Source organism: Seriola dumerili, unplaced genomic scaffold (genome assembly GCF_002260705.1).
Source record: "Seriola dumerili isolate Sdu_G_001 unplaced genomic scaffold, Sdu_1.0 BDQW01001661.1, whole genome shotgun sequence".
Classification (NCBI taxonomy): domain Eukaryota; kingdom Metazoa; phylum Chordata; class Actinopteri; order Carangiformes; family Carangidae; genus Seriola; species Seriola dumerili.
Genome location: NW_019175916.1, coordinates 440504 through 458190, shown reverse-complemented (window position 1 = coordinate 458190; position 17687 = coordinate 440504). Strand labels below are relative to the sequence as shown.

General features: G+C 39.5%; 1 protein-coding gene across 1 annotated transcript in view; it reads right to left on the bottom strand.

Annotated features, from left to right (window-relative positions):
• The window catches only part of LOC111238805 (dynein heavy chain 11, axonemal-like), a 36914-nt gene extending 20221 nt beyond the window's left edge, over positions 1–16693 (bottom strand). The window contains exons 1-47 of the mRNA XM_022768491.1: positions 16529–16693; positions 16153–16296; positions 15808–16001; positions 15771–15773; positions 15529–15718; positions 15325–15424; positions 14964–15175; positions 14565–14786; positions 14310–14477; positions 14045–14161; positions 13808–13945; positions 13601–13716; positions 13266–13461; positions 12705–12809; positions 12164–12559; positions 11250–11582; positions 10332–10586; positions 10065–10234; positions 9762–9984; positions 9485–9601; positions 9282–9368; positions 9033–9191; positions 8719–8802; positions 8432–8590; positions 8215–8337; positions 7573–7695; positions 6870–7094; positions 6694–6785; positions 6475–6601; positions 6230–6382; positions 5908–6141; positions 5582–5713; positions 4961–5121; positions 4693–4849; positions 4437–4582; positions 4231–4347; positions 4007–4145; positions 3709–3801; positions 3403–3597; positions 3244–3321; positions 2989–3121; positions 2740–2867; positions 2277–2425; positions 1867–2017; positions 1642–1773; positions 941–1114; positions 158–362 (exon numbers count right to left, since the gene is read on the bottom strand). Of these exons, the coding sequence (XP_022624212.1) occupies positions 158–362; positions 941–1114; positions 1642–1773; positions 1867–2017; positions 2277–2425; positions 2740–2867; positions 2989–3121; positions 3244–3321; positions 3403–3597; positions 3709–3801; positions 4007–4145; positions 4231–4347; positions 4437–4582; positions 4693–4849; positions 4961–5121; positions 5582–5713; positions 5908–6141; positions 6230–6382; positions 6475–6601; positions 6694–6785; positions 6870–7094; positions 7573–7695; positions 8215–8337; positions 8432–8590; positions 8719–8802; positions 9033–9191; positions 9282–9368; positions 9485–9601; positions 9762–9984; positions 10065–10234; positions 10332–10586; positions 11250–11582; positions 12164–12559; positions 12705–12809; positions 13266–13461; positions 13601–13716; positions 13808–13945; positions 14045–14161; positions 14310–14477; positions 14565–14786; positions 14964–15175; positions 15325–15424; positions 15529–15718; positions 15771–15773; positions 15808–16001; positions 16153–16296; positions 16529–16693 (7420 nt within the window). The remainder of the gene's footprint in view (positions 1–157; positions 363–940; positions 1115–1641; positions 1774–1866; positions 2018–2276; positions 2426–2739; positions 2868–2988; positions 3122–3243; positions 3322–3402; positions 3598–3708; positions 3802–4006; positions 4146–4230; positions 4348–4436; positions 4583–4692; positions 4850–4960; positions 5122–5581; positions 5714–5907; positions 6142–6229; positions 6383–6474; positions 6602–6693; positions 6786–6869; positions 7095–7572; positions 7696–8214; positions 8338–8431; positions 8591–8718; positions 8803–9032; positions 9192–9281; positions 9369–9484; positions 9602–9761; positions 9985–10064; positions 10235–10331; positions 10587–11249; positions 11583–12163; positions 12560–12704; positions 12810–13265; positions 13462–13600; positions 13717–13807; positions 13946–14044; positions 14162–14309; positions 14478–14564; positions 14787–14963; positions 15176–15324; positions 15425–15528; positions 15719–15770; positions 15774–15807; positions 16002–16152; positions 16297–16528) is intronic.
• Positions 16694–17687: the final 994 nt, after the last annotated feature.

The following is a 17687-nucleotide window of genomic DNA, read 5'->3' as shown; positions in this document are numbered from 1 at the left end:
GAAGTGTGGGAATGTAATTTGACAAAAGTAATGATAGCAACAATACTTGAGGGTAAAGCTTTCTCCCCCTCCACTCTCTCAATCTGAAAATTACCAGCAGATGGTGCTACAGTTTACCTGATGTGCTACCACAGAGCAATCAAAAAGCCCCACTCACCCTGCAGCATGAGGGAGTTAGTATAGTAGTTGAAGGGTACTTTTGTGGTCATGTAACTCTCTGGCAGACAGTCTAACTTGTTCCTGACAAGTGCAGTCTTTCCCACTCCAGCATTCCCCACAAGCATCACTGGCTGTCTCCTCTCCAGCAACAAGTCCATGAAGTACCGAAGACGCACAGTCTCTGCTGTGTGTACCAGAACAGCCTGCAATCATAGAAACAGCAGGAAGACAGAGAACAGAAACATACATGGTTATTATGGCTTTCTTTGAGTGTGATTTATTGACAGACATGTGTTCAGTGAATTGTATGTGATTTATAATTTCTTGTATTTCCCCAGTACACCACAACTATTCTGTCATAATAGCATCATTTGTTCAGAACAAAACCCCACTAATTATGGCTCAGCAAGAGCCTTTGGAGCATTCACAGCTGTACGCAGGAGCATAAAGAAAGACAATAGCGCGTGGGTGATAGCGCAAGCCTTGTTGCTCATGCCTTCACCCCCACACAGTCTGGTATGGGGTGTAGTAGATGGTAATCAGACACAGTGGCAAGCCTATCATCCATTCTCGCGCCCCTGCCATAACCTCATGATGTGACTTTACCCTCTTTTATTATGTTCACTGAAGCACACATGTATTTTTAATATGACTGTATTGTTCATTTTTGGTTATTTTTCTTTAAGAAGGCTGCTTCTTATGATTGTGTATGTGATTATTTGTCAAATTGCTTAGAAAAGTTGAAGGGTCCTACACTCCTATTCTATGTATATATTCTTACCTGTAATGGTGTACAAGTTTCCATTTCAAATGGAGGCACAGTATCACTCCAGGGCAGGAATCGTCTGGTTTGAGAGTCAAGGTAGTAGTCAAACACTGTCCCCTGTGCTGGTAGCTTCACTGTCTTCATTTCTTTGGTCCACCACTGACTGAACTCTACCCGGTAATCACAGAGCTGGACAAATCATCGAAGATATAATATCATGCATTAATTCATATAATTTCAATGGACAACCCCACCATTAGTCCAAATGACTGACAGTTAAGTGTATATTATTCTTGGTCACTTGACATTCTTGACATGTCTCTCAGCAAAAGGAAGCGTCGCACCTCCTGCTATATTTATACCTTTGAGAACAAGATAGGAATGTAAAGACAAAGCAAGGAGTAAGTGGAGTGATAACTAAGTGGAGTAATGCCCAGTTACACATTTTACTGTGGAAAATGCATTATTTCTGTCAAGGGACAACTGTGGAGTTTTGTTCACCCAAGACAGACAAAGTCTGAGCTTTATGGCCTTTATTGGGACACTAATACTTTTGTGGAGGATGTCATTGTCATGTCAAAACACATGCACCCAAATTGTCCTTACTGTTGCTATATATAAGCTGATATGTAAAAAAATGAAAAATTAAAAAGAATAAAATTAGAATTGTTATACCATACTCAAGTTCATCCACATGAATTAAACCAAAGTAATACCTGATCTTGATACAGGGCCCCACCAAATGCCCAGATGCAGGCAAAGGTGAAGTAGGTCTCATAGAGCTCACGTGGAGAGTCAGACGGAATATTTCTTGGTGTTAGAAGGCAGTCAAGCAAGATGCAGAGTGTCTGAACAAGAAGAAAATTTTATTGTGATTTTCTGACTATATAGGGATACAAAAGAAGAAATAAATACACTGTGCTTGCTTGTGTGTTGCATACCTGCACCATAGAGTTCTCTGGGATTGGAGTGATGGTCTTGAAGGTGTTTCTCATTTTTTCTAGACAACGAGGAACATATTTTTCAAACAGTATGGTGAGGTGGGCCCTTTCCGTCTGCCGTTCTCGTTGGTCAATCCAGCTGGCGACATACCTGAGCAAAAATCCAAGAAATCCTTTCATACTGCTAGACTGATCTAATCAGGATCTGAACCACCAGATTCCCTTGTGTTTGAATAGAATACATTTACACAAATATATACTGGGTACAGTGTCACTGTGGCACCCAAACAACATAGTCACTTTGGGGAAATAAGCACAACACATGCTACATAAAATAACAGAAATAGAGCATTACACTGAAAACCCCCAAAATGTTTTGGTATTATGTGAATATAAACTGTGCAACTCACGGATTCCAGCCCAGATCCTGTTGGTTAATATAGAGGATTCCCGCCCTGGACACAGTAGCAGGAGTGGCCATCCTGAGGTGACTGATTTCAAACACCAGTCGCATGGAAGAGGTAAGTGGCACACGTTCATTACTTGCCAAAGTCAGGACCTGAAAAATTTTTATAACGCATTATGGTTTCTAAATATCATAACATTTGAATGGTCAATATGATGGACAAGACTCTACCCAAACGATAAGGTAAACACCTTCATATCTCATCAGGTTTGACAGACTTGCTTTAGAATATTTCAAAGGCACAAGATCAGTATGACATGATTCATTGCTTTGGAAAAATACCTCCAAGTACTCACACTCCAGGAAGTGATTGCTGAAGGAGGGGGAAAGAAACATCTTTTTCTATCTATACCACCTTAGTTGCTATGTGTTGTACAATAGTGTATGAGTGAACAGGAGGGAGGTACCTTGTTGTCATCCATCACTGTGTTGAGTGATTCAATCCACATCGGATCAATGTCTCCATCCAACACAATCCACTTAGGTCCTTGGTGGGAGATGTTTGCCTGCTCTCGCATCAGTGATGAAAGCAAACCTTACACAGAGATTAAAGGATACAAACAACAACTGAGATATCAAGGTATAAGCACTATTTAGACCCAGTGTGATTTAGAACAGTTTCTTGTGTTCTCTCATTTAAAACCTGCTCTGCTTACCATCTTTCCACTCTCGGGTTGCAGGATGGATCAAGCCAAACAATTCATCTCTGTCCACTGCCTTCGGATTGAGGTCATTCCACACAGGTTTCCTCTTCAAGTTTACATAGGTTTTATGGAGAACTCTCAATACCTGTTAATATATATATATATATATATATATATATATACCTGACATTTCAAATCCGCCTTACAAAATTTAACTGAGCATTTACATCAATCATAAAAAAATCATAGAAATCTGACCAGTCTAACCTGGCTTTTCCCAGTCCATGCATTTCCAACAACAAACACAGAATGACGCACTCCCATGAGTTCCTCCAACTGCATCACCTGACAAAACAAAGCTGTTCTTGAAAAGATTTGTATTCTTTTTTTAAGTATTTGCATAGTATATACCATATACTGTCAAACCTTAAGGATGAATGTCTCCTCAGGCTGGAGTCGGAGCTCCAGTGTGGTCATCCGGATGGCCTTTTCAAATTCACAGCTTCTCTCTCTCTCTACCTCCAGGCCCGGGAAAAGGTCTCCCAGCAGTCCCAAGAAGATAGTCACATCCTCAGTCACAATTTTAGGCATATTGAGGTCCCTAAGAGCACGCATCAGCACCTGTAAAGTAAAGGGAAGAAAAGTGCATTTATAGATTACAGAAGACAATGCTCTTTCCTCTTGCTGCTGTGAAGTGCCATACATATACACATGATCACGGATCATGGTCACCTGATCCTCTGGTCTTGTCTTGTCTCTCCTTCTCAGTGCCCCTGCCACAAGCAGAACAGACTTGACAGCACGCAAACCCCAATCATAGTGGTCCTAATAGACAAATGAGGGCAGACAGTAAAGATGTGTACTCCTGTGTTTATTCTTACCATAAATCATGTCATACAATGTACTAAGAGTTATTGAATGGTTTCATGCATCGCTGAGCTACTGAGGCATAGCTGAAAAGATTTATTATTGATGTTCTGTTCTAAGCCAACATTATGAAATATAACAGTGCTAAGTGCTTTTCTCCTACCTGCTTGGAGAGCAGTTCTTTGCAGAGAGTGTACAGAGTGATAAACTTCCTGGCTAAAAGCTTAGCACCACGGAAGCCCTCTGCCACCAACATTATCTCACAAATAAGCTCAGTGTCAGGCACCACCATGGCACAGGGTCTACAGCAGGACACAGATAGTGCAGACAATGAACTTCATGCTGAATAAAAGCACCCTATAGGGAACATTACTGTATCATTCCCACCTGAAAAGAGCCTTGAGGTTCTCAGGTAGCTCTGTCCTGCCTGCATAGCCAGGGTTCATTGTGATGAAAATCCCCACAGAGGGCTTTAAGACAATGTCCTTATTGAGGAACAGGAACCTGTGACGTTGCACAAAGTGTTGACAAATTTAACAAGTGTAAGCTTACACGACATTAAAATTTTCAAGTATTAAGCTTCAATTACTCACCTTTTCTTTTTAGAGCGAATGGCGTCCTGTATAGTTTTAACCTGCACTGCTACAACTGACAGAACATCCACAGCGATACGATTGAACTCATCAAAGCAGCCCCATGCTCCAGTCTGGGCCAGACCCTTGTAGATATTTCCAATTGACTGAACATAACCAAAAACATTTTTCAAATATATATGTTTACTGAAACATCTAATCAAGACATGAACTCTGTGAAGAGAATTATGAACTGTCCATTGAATGAATTTCACACCTTGTAGTCCATCTGTTCAGAACAGTTGAAGATGTATACCATGACGCCCATGGCTCTGCCAAGATCCTTAGTGGTCTCAGTCTTCCCTGTTCCAGCAGGGCCTGCTGGGGCTCCACTCATGGTCAGGTGGAGTGACTGAGTTAAGGTGATGTAGCACCTAAACTTGGTAATAACCCACAGAAAAACACAAGTGTGCTGGTTAGCAAAGCTGGATATAGCAAATGCGTTGAAACATTGAACACTGAGCACTGATAATTAGCAGAGCTACCGGTCTGTGAGGGGAGTGATGACTAGGCGTGGTGTATTTCCAAGATATTCATAGGAGTAAAGGAACTGAGCATCACAGATGTTAACATAGCAGTGGTGCTGCTGCTCATTCCAGTGATGTCGAAGCTGGGAAAGCCACTGGAAGGCCTGTGAGGCGGTGACCTGTGAACACAGATAGCTACCATCAAACTAGTGCAAAGAGATATGAATGAATAATGATAATCATAACTTGTCAACATTGTCTTGTTTTAGTCTAAGACTATAGTCTATTTTAAGTCTATCTATTTCATTATGATATAAGCTGTTCAAGTTTTAAAGTTACAAAAAGAGTCAGGAAATGTACTGGTCGTATCAAGACTTATTTTTTCAATTGAGTTTGATTAGATCCAATTTTTAGTAAGTTTATGTCTCTTGTTGCCAAATACAGGCTGCCAATGGGAAATGAGAAAGTCATTTACAATAAATTGCAACCTAACTTCGGACAAGCAAAATAAAAAAACACTTTTACTTGTCATTGTATTTACACTATACACTTATTGAGTAAAATGTTTTCATAATTCCAAAGTTAGTTCAGCCACACCATAATGAAACACTGATTATAGCATGATTCAGTTGTGTTAACCTTTTGCGCAATGAGGCTGGTAACAACATCTCTAGCATGGACATCAATCGTGCATATTGTCATGATCTTCTGTCTGTCGCCTGAGCTCAGCTCTCCCAGTAGTATGCTGATCAGGGAGTTGAGTTGAGAAATCTGGAGGAGGGGAGAAAAACAGATTCAAAGCAATGCTGAAGAAAACAGACAGGCTAGAGAGATAAGAGAGTCAAAAGGAAGTCTTGAATTCTTGTTTTCACCAAAACATCACTGGATGGCCTGCATTTGTAGCTGGCCCTGTATAACTCAGATCCAATATTTTCTATGAGTCTCATACATAACATAGAACATACCTGTTTCTTGTTGTAGTCTTTCAGTGCAGACTCAAATCCTTCCTCCAGTCTTTTAAACACAAGCTCCATATCATTGCTCCACCAGATCTGAGACCCAGTGAGAGCCACTTGGGCAGGAAAGTCGAGAATCCACTGCTCTCTGGGCCTGTCCTCATACACAGACACAGCCTCAGAGAGATTACCCCTGACACATTCCTTCATGGACTCTTCCAGACCAGTAAGCCACTCCTCCACCTATAACAAAGTATTCCTATCCATGTTATTTTATTAAATGTGATAGGTAATTTAGATCACTCAATTCTGAATGTATGCAGCGTCTTACCGGCCCATAACAGTAACATTCAGTCTGGAATGTGACATACTCCCTCTCTTTGCTGTACATGCCCACCACAAGTTTAGGATTATCCATCTGTCCATTTTTGGCAAACTCAAGATCTGACATGTTGTCGAACAATTTTGAGAGGTGGACAGTTACCTGCAAAACACAATCAGTCATTACTTTTTTCATGACAAATACAGTACAGTAGAAAATTAACAAAAATGAAGGGGTATTCTAAATCACTGTACATCTCTGGGACGACTCCCTTTAGAAAGAATGTCCAACAAGTCTGCAGATGAAATAAAGTAGAATCGTGGAAAGGCAAGTCTCTTTGTCTCCAGGTATTCAGCAAGAGCTTTTTCACACAACGCTAGCCTGTTAGAGAGAGGGTACAGAAAGAGTGAGGACAAAACTTTAAACTGAAAACAGTATGATGAAATATATCGAATGCCAAACTAAACATAAACCTTTTCTGTAGCTCCTCTAACTGTTCAAATAGATGAAGTTTGTTGGTGGCCTCAATGACATTTTTGGTCTTGGCACTGTCCAACATTAGCTCCTGAAAGAACCAAAAATCCTCATGTTTACAATCATGAAAATAATAGAATTTGCATAACTGCGTGACTGGCATATATGTGCAGACCTTAAATTCTCCATCTATAGCTTGGAACCTGTGTGCATCTGCAGGCAGCTGTTGGCAGATGTCATCACAGCCTTTGAAGATGCTTTGCAGGTAGGCCCATGTCCTTTGGACCTCCATCCAGACCATCAGCACAGAGTCAGCCACAGTCAGCTGTTTTTGTAGTTCAAGCACCTGGAAAAGGAAGTGATCTACGTGCTTGCTCTGAAAGACACCCTGGAGCTGAACCTTGAGGATGAGAACATAGAAAAAATCAAATACACCAAACTACCACCCAACTGGTGGCAAGAGAAAGTCATATCTTGATTACCAGACATCATAACATGCATCAGTTTAATTTCCAAACACATTCAACCTCATCAGAATGCCATGCCATAAAAAGGTGGGGGAGGGAAACAGTCTGTTTACACAAAGATGGAAGCACTAAAGTGGCAAGACTTCTAATTGCTGGCTATAACCCCCCACCCCCCACCCCCATACATCTGGTGTACACGTACAAAGACCGCCACAGTGCAACAATGCCCTGTGTCCTACAGCAGCTATAAATCTAAGGACTCAATAGGGACCTCTCTACTCTCAGCTGTGCTGTTAGACAGTCAAACGGGGCGGCCCCTTTCTGCACTCTCATCTCTATTCAGTACTTAACTATCAGTGCCTCTCACGGACAACTGGTCTTGAGAACGAGTTCAGTAACTTAGATATTTACCTGATGATCCTCAAGAGTTTCAATAAGTTCCTCGTCACATTTAAGAAGTGGCACAGAGGTCTGGTAATGATCTTCATATGAAAGCTCCATTGATGCCCATGTTTGACTTATTTCTGTTACAACCTGAAATGTAAATAATGGACAGTACAATGATAAGTGTTAAAATTCAAACTGTATAACTGTAATTCCAACTATCTATAAACCTAAAATAACTATAAACAAATATAGTGACTCTAGCTGTCCAATGAAAAATATGTATCTCCAAATTGGGTAATTTTGAATATTTCAGGTAATCTGCAGGATTAGGTATACATTTATGGCTTGAGAAAATTAAAATTTTTCTTATGCTAAATAAACTAATTGGATGATCTAATATGAAATACATTATCAATTACATTATCTGAAAACAGACCTGTGTTTAACTCATGAAAAGCTGATGCTTTGGATATACATGGCTTTCACAGGACATCTAGACAGGACATATAGACCTCAATATTCAAGAGGTTATATGGAACCCTATTCATAATACGGCGCTCTGTCAAGAAATGCTGTGTGTATAGTATGTTACATTATATAATTGATCATTATAAGTAAAAGACTTGATGTTAATGTGTTTGCATTTATTTATAATTCAAGAAGAACCTTCTCTATGGCCATTTCTTTGACTGCCTTATCCACTATGTCGCGAACTTCGTCTTCAAACAAATGGAGCTGCAGAGCCAAGAGGTCTTCCAAGGTGGTACTGTCAGTCACAGTGATGTCCATCTATTTAAAAAGAATTATTTTCATGATGCAAAGTTCTGCCATGCAAGAAAAACATTGCTCTATAGCAAGACCTCTACTGTGTGTACTTATGCACCTGTGTTGTTCTAATTAGCTGCACCCAGTGGCGCTCTCGTATTGCCAGATTCTGTAGATGACTCACGGCCCGCAGTGATGCCAACAGGTTCTTTACATAAAGGTCTAGTCCAGAATACACATCCCAAACACGAGCCTCTTTGTCAAGCTTCCGTATGTCCTACACAAACAGAAGGCAGGTAAACATAATTAGTTATTAGGGGCATCTGTTACAAACAGCAATGGTGCATGACAGCAAGACAGCAGGAGAGATGTGCTGGTGTGATGTAGCACTGTTGGTGACCTCACTTTGGCAAACCTCCACAATTCTGCATCCATCTGGTCCACGTTTATCTGTCTCCATTTGGTCATTGTCCAGTTTTTCACACTGCTCTGTATAGATAAAGTCACATGCGAAGGGGTCAATGGGCTGAGGGGTGCTTAATGGGGACATTTAGAGTCTTCAGGGTATTCAAAGAATCAATAACAGCCTCCACGAGGACAGGCTGGTCAAGTTATTGAATTATTGGGGTAGCGTGGTGAGGTGATGAGGCCTTCAACTGTATTACCATTTCATCACAAATAGAGACATTTAAGTATGCAATATACATTAAGCTACTTACCTGCACAAACACAACAATGTCCCACAGTTCTTTAAGGACAGTGATCTCTCTTCTGCAGAGTTTGATGTCTCTGTAGTCAGGAATAGTAACATCAAATAGATTTGTGGACTCTTGAAGCTCTGCTACTTCTTTCTCCATGTCTCGAATTGCATTTTCAGACTAGGAAACAACATGTGACAACTATTATCCATGGTGAATGTAGTGTAGTGTTTTTTTAATGCTATAATCAAACAATGGCTGAACTCTTACTTTCTCCAGACTGATGTAGGGATGCACTGCATTGTAACTGAAGGGTGCAGTTGCTTTGAACATCTCCCTGAATTTAATTTGTTTTACCTGAAAAAATAACAGGTACTATTTCAATGGTCTTCACACTGGGTATACAATACAATAGCTTCAAAAGGATGCACAGATGATTTTTCTAGAAATAAGAGCTAAAAATGACTTATCACCTCAAATGCCATGCATTGTCTTCGTAAAATCATCACTTCTGCATTCTGCATGGGTGCCACCTCATGCCTCACTTTTAAAGCCAGTTTTTTAGCCCCACACCATTTCTCAGGGAGTTCCTATGGAGAGAATTTGTTTGATTTCTTATTGGTTGAATGGCCATAAAAATGAAAATGCAGTTTTCTGATTCTTTGTCTCTGAATAAATTATCATGTATTTATTATTTTGGTACTTGAAAATGGCAAGGAATGAGTAGCATTAATCCATTCCCTTCTTTACCTCCATTTGAGAATAGACTTGGTCTGGTATGGTCACTCCATATCGTTCCAGGAGGATTATTGTGTCTCTAAGAGGCTGAAACATCTTGTCTGTGGCTGTTTGTCTGTCTCTGATAGCCAGCAGGTGACTCATAACTTCCACCAAGTCATAGTGGTCTCCTTTAGCCAAAGGATGGTTTAGTCCTTCAACAGTGGCTTGGACAAATGTTTGTAGCTCATCAAGACTGAGTGGGAAAGCACGCACAGTGAGAACTGATGTTACAGTTTGGTCTGTATTTAATAGACATTCAGACATGAATTTTACCTGTTAGTGACATAAGTCAGGAGGTGTTCTTTGAAAAGCCAGCTCCACTTCATTACAGTGTTAAGGAGGCTGACTTTAAAGAACTTGATATCCACCCGAAACCATCCATTGAAAACTCTGAAATCTTCAAGCTTGGAAATTTCAGCATAGAGATCCTCAAAATAATCTATCTGTAAAATTAAGACCACAATAGAGATTACAATTAGGATGCCTGCCATGCACAGAAAAATGTCATTCATGATTTAAAATAGCCGGGGGTTTTTTTACCTGTTCTTTAAAGTTATCGATTGTAGGCGGGCTCTCAGGGAGTAAATCTGCTCTATGAGCCTCCATCTCTTCAGCTGTAAGTACACGTCCATACAGGAGAAACTGGCTGAGAAACTCAGCCCTGTCATCTTGCCACAGATGGGTGTAACAGTCAAACTTTCTCTGGTAATTTATGGCTTTCCTCAGGACGTTCTCCACTCGCTCCATTATTTCGTGTCTCAGGTCCAACAAATCTAGCATGTCATCCATTACATCCTGTAAGAGTTTTATTACATGACATATAACATCTGGAGTGTCTTATATTTGTAGAGGAATACACTATAATGACTTTAGAAAGTTTCAGCTATCAAAGAAGATGAATATATTTTCTTGTCAGTACAAAATACTTTTTATGACTTATTTTAACTATTTTATATTAAACAATTTACAAACAGCCGTCAGACTGCTAAACAGAAAATTTACTTGATACCACTCGTGCCTCTTACAAATTCAATTAAGTATCAAAGCATATCATAATTAAATAGATAACACCTGTACAACATGCAATGCCACATGTGGTTTATATACACATTCACTCATTTTGCTGATAGAAAAAAGGAAAGTCTAAGTCTTTGCTCTGGTAGGGACAAGCCTAAGGTCTATAAACACCTATAACAAGGGCATGCATTCACTATTAATATGAGATTCTGTGAATTATTATTCTATTTTATTTTATTATTAATATGAGAGTCTGACAGACAGCCATCCAAAAGTCTGCAACAAACACTGATATACAGTGTGACTTTTGCAATAATACCAAAGAACTGATTTTCTAGTTGTTTTCCAGCACAGGTGAAAAGGGAACAAATGTTAACAGAATAAAACCAGTGTGTTATGTGAAAAAGCCTGTTTTAACATCCAAAAACCACAGCACAGTACCTGGTAGCTCTCCATGCTCAGATGAGCAGCCACTCTGTTGATATTTACTGAAGTCTTGAAGATGTCCCCCACCAGTCCCTCTATCAGTTCATAGAGGCCGTCCCCTGCATCTCGCTCCAGTGAGGGGAGTAGGACCATTCCTGAGCCATTCAGCATCAACTGAGCATCAAACAGAGGGGCCTGGTTTGGCCATGACTCCATGTTGTCCACAAAGAACTGAAGAGAGTGGCTGAGGTAGCTGAAGAGCCCCTCCACCACCATCTCATCCATATATTCCAGGTAAGACTGCCATGCTTCTGAAGCAGGGTCAGCGTGGAAAAGGACCATATTCTCCTGATGAAATGTAGGACATCGGAGAGATGGTCAGCACAAAAACTGTAAATATTTTTGCTTTGTACTTGAAACACTTTTGATTTCTAGTGATAGTACAGGTTGTTACATTTAATTATTTTAAGGCTTTCGTTGATTTTACAAAAAACAGGATGTTTATTTACATGGCTCCATAAGTATCTGACCATGTTAAAATATATCAAGTTAAATTATTTCAGAGTCAGAAAAAATGAACTGCTTAGAACTAGAAGATCATAAACTAACAGCATCAAAAACTCTGTTATGTATTTTAAAACTTTAAATTTGAACAGAACATGTTACATGTAACAGCTCAGATAAAGGTTAGAAAAGAACAAATTATAAACTAATGAAATGTAAATAAACAAGCTTTAAATTACCTGTGACCAGAACTGTTCTTTAAATGTGCTGTTATCTGATTAGGATGTTTACCTCAGTAAAAGGTTTTGGAACAATGCTAGTCCTTTCAGAATTCTATTGTTTACTTACAGTAGAGCAAAACAAGTATTGTATTGAAAATTTTATAACACACGAGTGAATTTTATCATAAATTCAGCCATAAGCACCTGCACAAGCTCATAGATAGAATCTCCGTCCTTCTTCATGTCCCTGTACTTCTTGTTGACACGGTCTCCTCTGTCTTCCAGCTGTATGAGAGAGCCTCTCTTGTTGTCTTTTCTGCAAAACATGGCTTGTTTACTCCATCCTTTCATCAGTGACTGAATGGCTTCACAGTTTTCCTTGGCTCTACTGACTCGACATACGAGGTCTTGGACCAGGTCTTTGGTGGTGCTGATGAAGCTCCGGCAGTCCACATCCTGCCATGTCAGGTCAGTCTCTGCTCTGGTCAGCTGCAGGTCTATTGATTCCAGCTCAGCTTGGATGAGAGGAAGTTCTACTTCTAGCACTGTCTGCTTGAGTTTATTGTACCATTGTACTAACAGCTGCAGACTGGTCACATACTGGAAAATGCAAGTGTGGAGAATAGATATATTTTCAGTTTCTTCTATGTAAAGGATAATAAGAAAGGCATGCTCCTTATTGTTTAATTCATACAGGTGTGCATGAGTGTAAGGCAGCCCCTAAAGTAATAGGCTTGTTTCTTACCTTTGTGAACATGTCACGCTTATCAAAAACAGTCATTGCAGCTGCAGGGATGTTGACCTGGCTGAGAGTCTGAATGTACTTCACATCTTTCAAGACTTCAGTCAGCTGAGGATTGAAAGGAAATAGTGATTAACTCATATGCATAATCACAGTGGGGTGGTGGCAAAATGTTTTGTCTCAACTAACAGAAACCTTTCGACAATATAATAACTTAAATTAAATAACTATAACAAATAACTATTCCTTCTGCCAAGGTGGTTAATTTTTTTCCACTTGTTATCAATTTTGTCAGCAGTCAGCAAAAATTCTGTACAAATATTTTCATAATAAAAAAAATAGAGCTTGAGCCCAGGGTCAATTGATTAAAACTGACCTGCAAATTGTCCTGCATCTGAGTTTGAAACATTTGAGGGATTTTGTTCAAAAAAAGAAACAAAAAAGAAACAATGATCCCAATTTTGTTGTCTGTCTAAGACAGACATTACTACATCAGTCTCACAGCATTGGAGGATGGTTGCACTGTGAGTGTTTTCTAGTTTGCAGGGACATTACATCAATTACCTTTGGATTGAAGTTGACTGAGACCAGGCCAGATGAGGTATTTCTGGAGATAAGGGGCTGGTTCAGGTTTATCAAGCAGGCCTGATCTAAACAATTACACCAGTCAGAGTAAATGTCCAGCTCATACTGGTCCAGGAGACTCATCATCTCTATGTACATGTTGTACTCTTTTGCCATCTCCACACCTCCTGCAGACCTAGAAATGTTGGAAATAGTCATGGCATAACCGTTGATACTTAACTGTATCTATCTGTCAATAAATCAATGTATCTGGCTAGCTAGTGTTGGTAACTAATTCATTCATTCACTTGAAATAGTGAGGTGTTTTTACTGACCTGTCAAATAGTAATCTGATTTTTTCCCAAGGTGTTTGAATACGTTCTCTGAGCATTTTTGCCCACTTCAAAGCTCCAGATGTGTGAGCCATGTTCTTAGTCAGGCCTCTCTCCATCTGTAAACAAAAAGAGAATAGATAAGAAATCATTTTTCAGTTGAAGTGCTTTGAATAGATATTACTAACATCCGAATTCAGCATTGAATACCTGATAGAGTTGGGATTTAAACAGACATTTACACTTCTCCAGCTCTTCTCTGAAATGTTGCTGCAGCAGAAGGAAGTTGGGGCTGAAAATCTGTCTAATTTGTCTTCTCTCAAGGAAGGGTCCAACAATAGTTAGCAGCTAAAGAACAAAAGACAACAGATATTGGTAGAATTTTCACCAACAAGCAATATTAATATTTAAGTCATCAATATCCCACTATTATCCAGTCATGCTTACTTTGAAAGCTGATTCCAGTCCTGAACAATCCTTAAAAGCCAAGCATAGAAGGCTGGCGAGGTGGCATTCAAAGTCCACAATCCATGCTTTGACATCCTTGTATTCGTTTTCAAAATCCTTAAGACAAATTTAACAATTAATTCAGTTAAACTTCTGCATCATGAATCTCAGCTGAATTTACCGAATCTACAGTGTGCAAAAGCTCTTCATGAAATTCATAAGTAGCATTTTAAATGTCATCAAACGACATTTTAGACATTTTCACCTGAGAGTTTAAGTCAAATGGGCTGTTTTCACTGTGCTTCAACACTTGGCAGTGGCTAGTGAACTCTTTGTACATCTGAGCAGCATGCTCACTGTAGAGTTTCCCTTTAAGTCCACCAAATTCCAGCTTTTCCATCCTCTGAAAGTCCAGCATAATGTCAAACAAACCCTGCAAAGATAACATATTGAATTGGAAACAAAACTGCATACAACCTCACCGTGACACCTGAATACAAAAAAAAAAAAATGATCTCACCTCCAGCTGTAGCATACGATTAAGGAACTGGTTGAAACGTGCAAAAATCATGGCAGATGGGAAATCCCAGGGTGCATGTTTCACATGGTTGGCCAACCTCTCCCTCTGGGTCTGGTAACTGTCTCTGAAACATCTGAAGACTTGTATTACCATCTTTACCATTTGTAGACTTTCCACTAGATCCTCTCTGAGCAGCAGATCTGCAGAGAGGTATGTAGATGCCTACAGGGTGAAAGATTTTATATCTGTGAATTTGTTCACACACACAGCCAATAACTGAAGTCAGAGTAATTGTGATTAAAATTCCATGCACTGTCTAATTATATTCGCAATAATTTCACATGTACGTGTCACTTGATGTAAACCAACATAACAGGCGTTTGCAATGAGGATTCTTACCTGCTCAATGAGGAGATTGCAAAGTCCTTGCAGTAACACCACAATGCGTGCTGGTCTTTGATAAGACTGGCAGTTGGTCCAGATCAGAAACAGAGTGTGAAACAGTGCAGGGATGAATGTTTCTAAGTGAGAAAATCCTTCCTTTTCCAGCTGAGATAGATGTGCATGTAGTGGCTGTAGATGGAGGTCAATGTCCTGGGCTTCTTGTAGTGCTTGAGGTGATTGAGGTAAAAACAAAAAACAAAAAAAACAATTTTAAATTAAAACAAGATCGGAGTTAATACGTTTTGGTAATCACATTATCATGTATATCTGACATTTGAGAAGGTGCAAACTGCAGAAAGAGACCAGCTAATCTTACCATCAAATACTTCTCCAAATAGTGTCTTGATTGTTGGATGATAGCTGCTATCCATCATCTCCAAAATCTTTGCCATCTTTTGAACAATGGGACTCTGAAGCTACAAGTGACAGTTCCAAACACTTTAACAAAGACTGGAACATCAGGAGACAAAATTAAATTAAACAATATTTTAGTGAAGATCAGGAGGAAAAGAGAGAATACCTGATGATAAATGTTCTGTACATTGTTCTTCCTGGAAGCCCAAAACTTCAGCTCCATATCGGGCCCTGGATTACAGCCTGTCATAAATAGATCTGATGAATTCTCCTTTAAAATCTTCTGGATTAGATTGGTCCAGTTGATGACCTGGGTCTCTATGGCGTGGGCCAGTGCCCTGTCATGATTATTATACCTGAGTGTGAAAATACATATTGAGAGTTACTCTTTGTATTAACAAAGCTCACAGCCTATGAAACAAAAGCAAAATATGTGTTCTCCTACATTTTGAAGATGCTGTATGAATTTTCCATCCAATCTGTCACAGTTGGGACAGGGAGTACAGTTTTCCCTAAAACCTGTCCCTGCACAACTGATGTTATACTGCACATGTTCTCAACATGTCGAATAATGTCTTCAGACATCAGATTTGGCCACATCTGATGGTTTTTGTTGTTTGACAGCAGTGGAACGCATACCTTGCAAAGAGACACAAAATGAATTCACTTAGAGCCCATAAAGGCAAACTAGAAACAACAACAAACAATAACAATATGTATAATTCACAGCAGATACAGTAAAATGCCAGTTTATGAGATAGGTGTATGAAGGAAGGGGTATAACAGTCACCTGCTCAATTGTGCTTGACAGCTGCAGAAGTGGTGATGGAGACAAGAGGCCATAGAGCAGGAGTTCCCTGTAGTTTTCAGAGTTGATAGGATCAACTCTCTTCTTAAGAAAATAGATTTTCTTATTTTGAGCAACAGGTGGGACCTGCATTTGAAATAATATAACAAGATTTCAATACAAAGAGTTACGGGACTTCCAAGTAATCAAATAAAATCTGTCATGCTAAAAACTATAACATTTCTTACTCTTACGTTAGCTAGCTTATTTGTCAGGCGTATACATGCTAAGCTAGTTATGAATGTAGTATGTAATGTTACAGGCGTACCTCCTTAGAAGCAACCAGACAACCTTTTTTTGATGAGGAGAAAAATATTACAGACTCCTTTTCAAGGAAGTCTTTCAGAAGAATTTGAAACTCTTCGTTGACAGCATTCTTCTCCCATGTGTGACGCTGCAGTCGTAGTAGCCCACAAACTTTTTCCTCGACAAACTTTACTCTGACGTCCTCAAGAAAAGTGGGCACAGTTTCGTCGTCGGACATGATTGCTCTACGCTCATGACATGCCTTTTCCCCGTCACTTCCTCCAACAAAGAAAAGAGAAAACTTACTCGTGTAAGCTCCGGATAATTTCTCCTAAAATATTAACTTCGTTTTACATTAGCTTCACGACATGTGTCTGTGTGCAAAGAGGACTGGCATGAGCTGTAGTCTTGGGGGCGGTTCAGCATTCCGTTGCTTAGCAACAACTATGACCCTTAATCACTGCCAGTTGCCTTGACCAGCTCTAAAGTGAAAAAAAAAATTCTTATATGATCATATTTCCCAGTTAACGTTATGACTCTACCATTATCTAAGATGACATATCAATGTGGGTTATAGGTCTTTACTTAGAGTAAAATAATATATATAGTTGCAAAGGATACTCTAATTTGTTTCCCACAGTCCATGAGTTAAAATGACCTAATTGTCTTTCTACCTTTTATGCCCTGCCCTGTTGTGTTTTAACTTGCTGCATGCTGTAGGCCTGTTACAACATTTTGCTTTGTGGCTGAATGTTAATTAGTTAAATTGATGTAGGCTTATCATTGGTAAGTGCTCTAACAAATAACTGGCATGTGTTGTAAACTTGACTTGACTAGGGTAGGCTATATAGGCCTACAGTACTGGATAGCATAGTGTCACAGATGTGGCTTAGAGAAAGGACTTGTGCTTTTCAAGTTAAAGTGAAAATAGTTTAGTTTGAAATTATACACAGCCTGGAAAAATTTTCATTTTAGTTTGATGGACATCAAACCTCATGTCTATTTGAAGTTTCTACTCATTGACATATGCACTGTATGCTGTGACCTATACTGAAGAGTCATTTTACCAATGAAGTAGCCTACAGTGTATTCAAACATTCCTGGTTTAAGCAGGTGAATATTTGTGGTCCCTTTTATGACAAATATGCCCCCTTTATGACAGGACTGGACATGAAGGGGCCTATGTGTTGGAGCCACAGACTGTAGTAAAATGTATGTGATATATGAGTGTG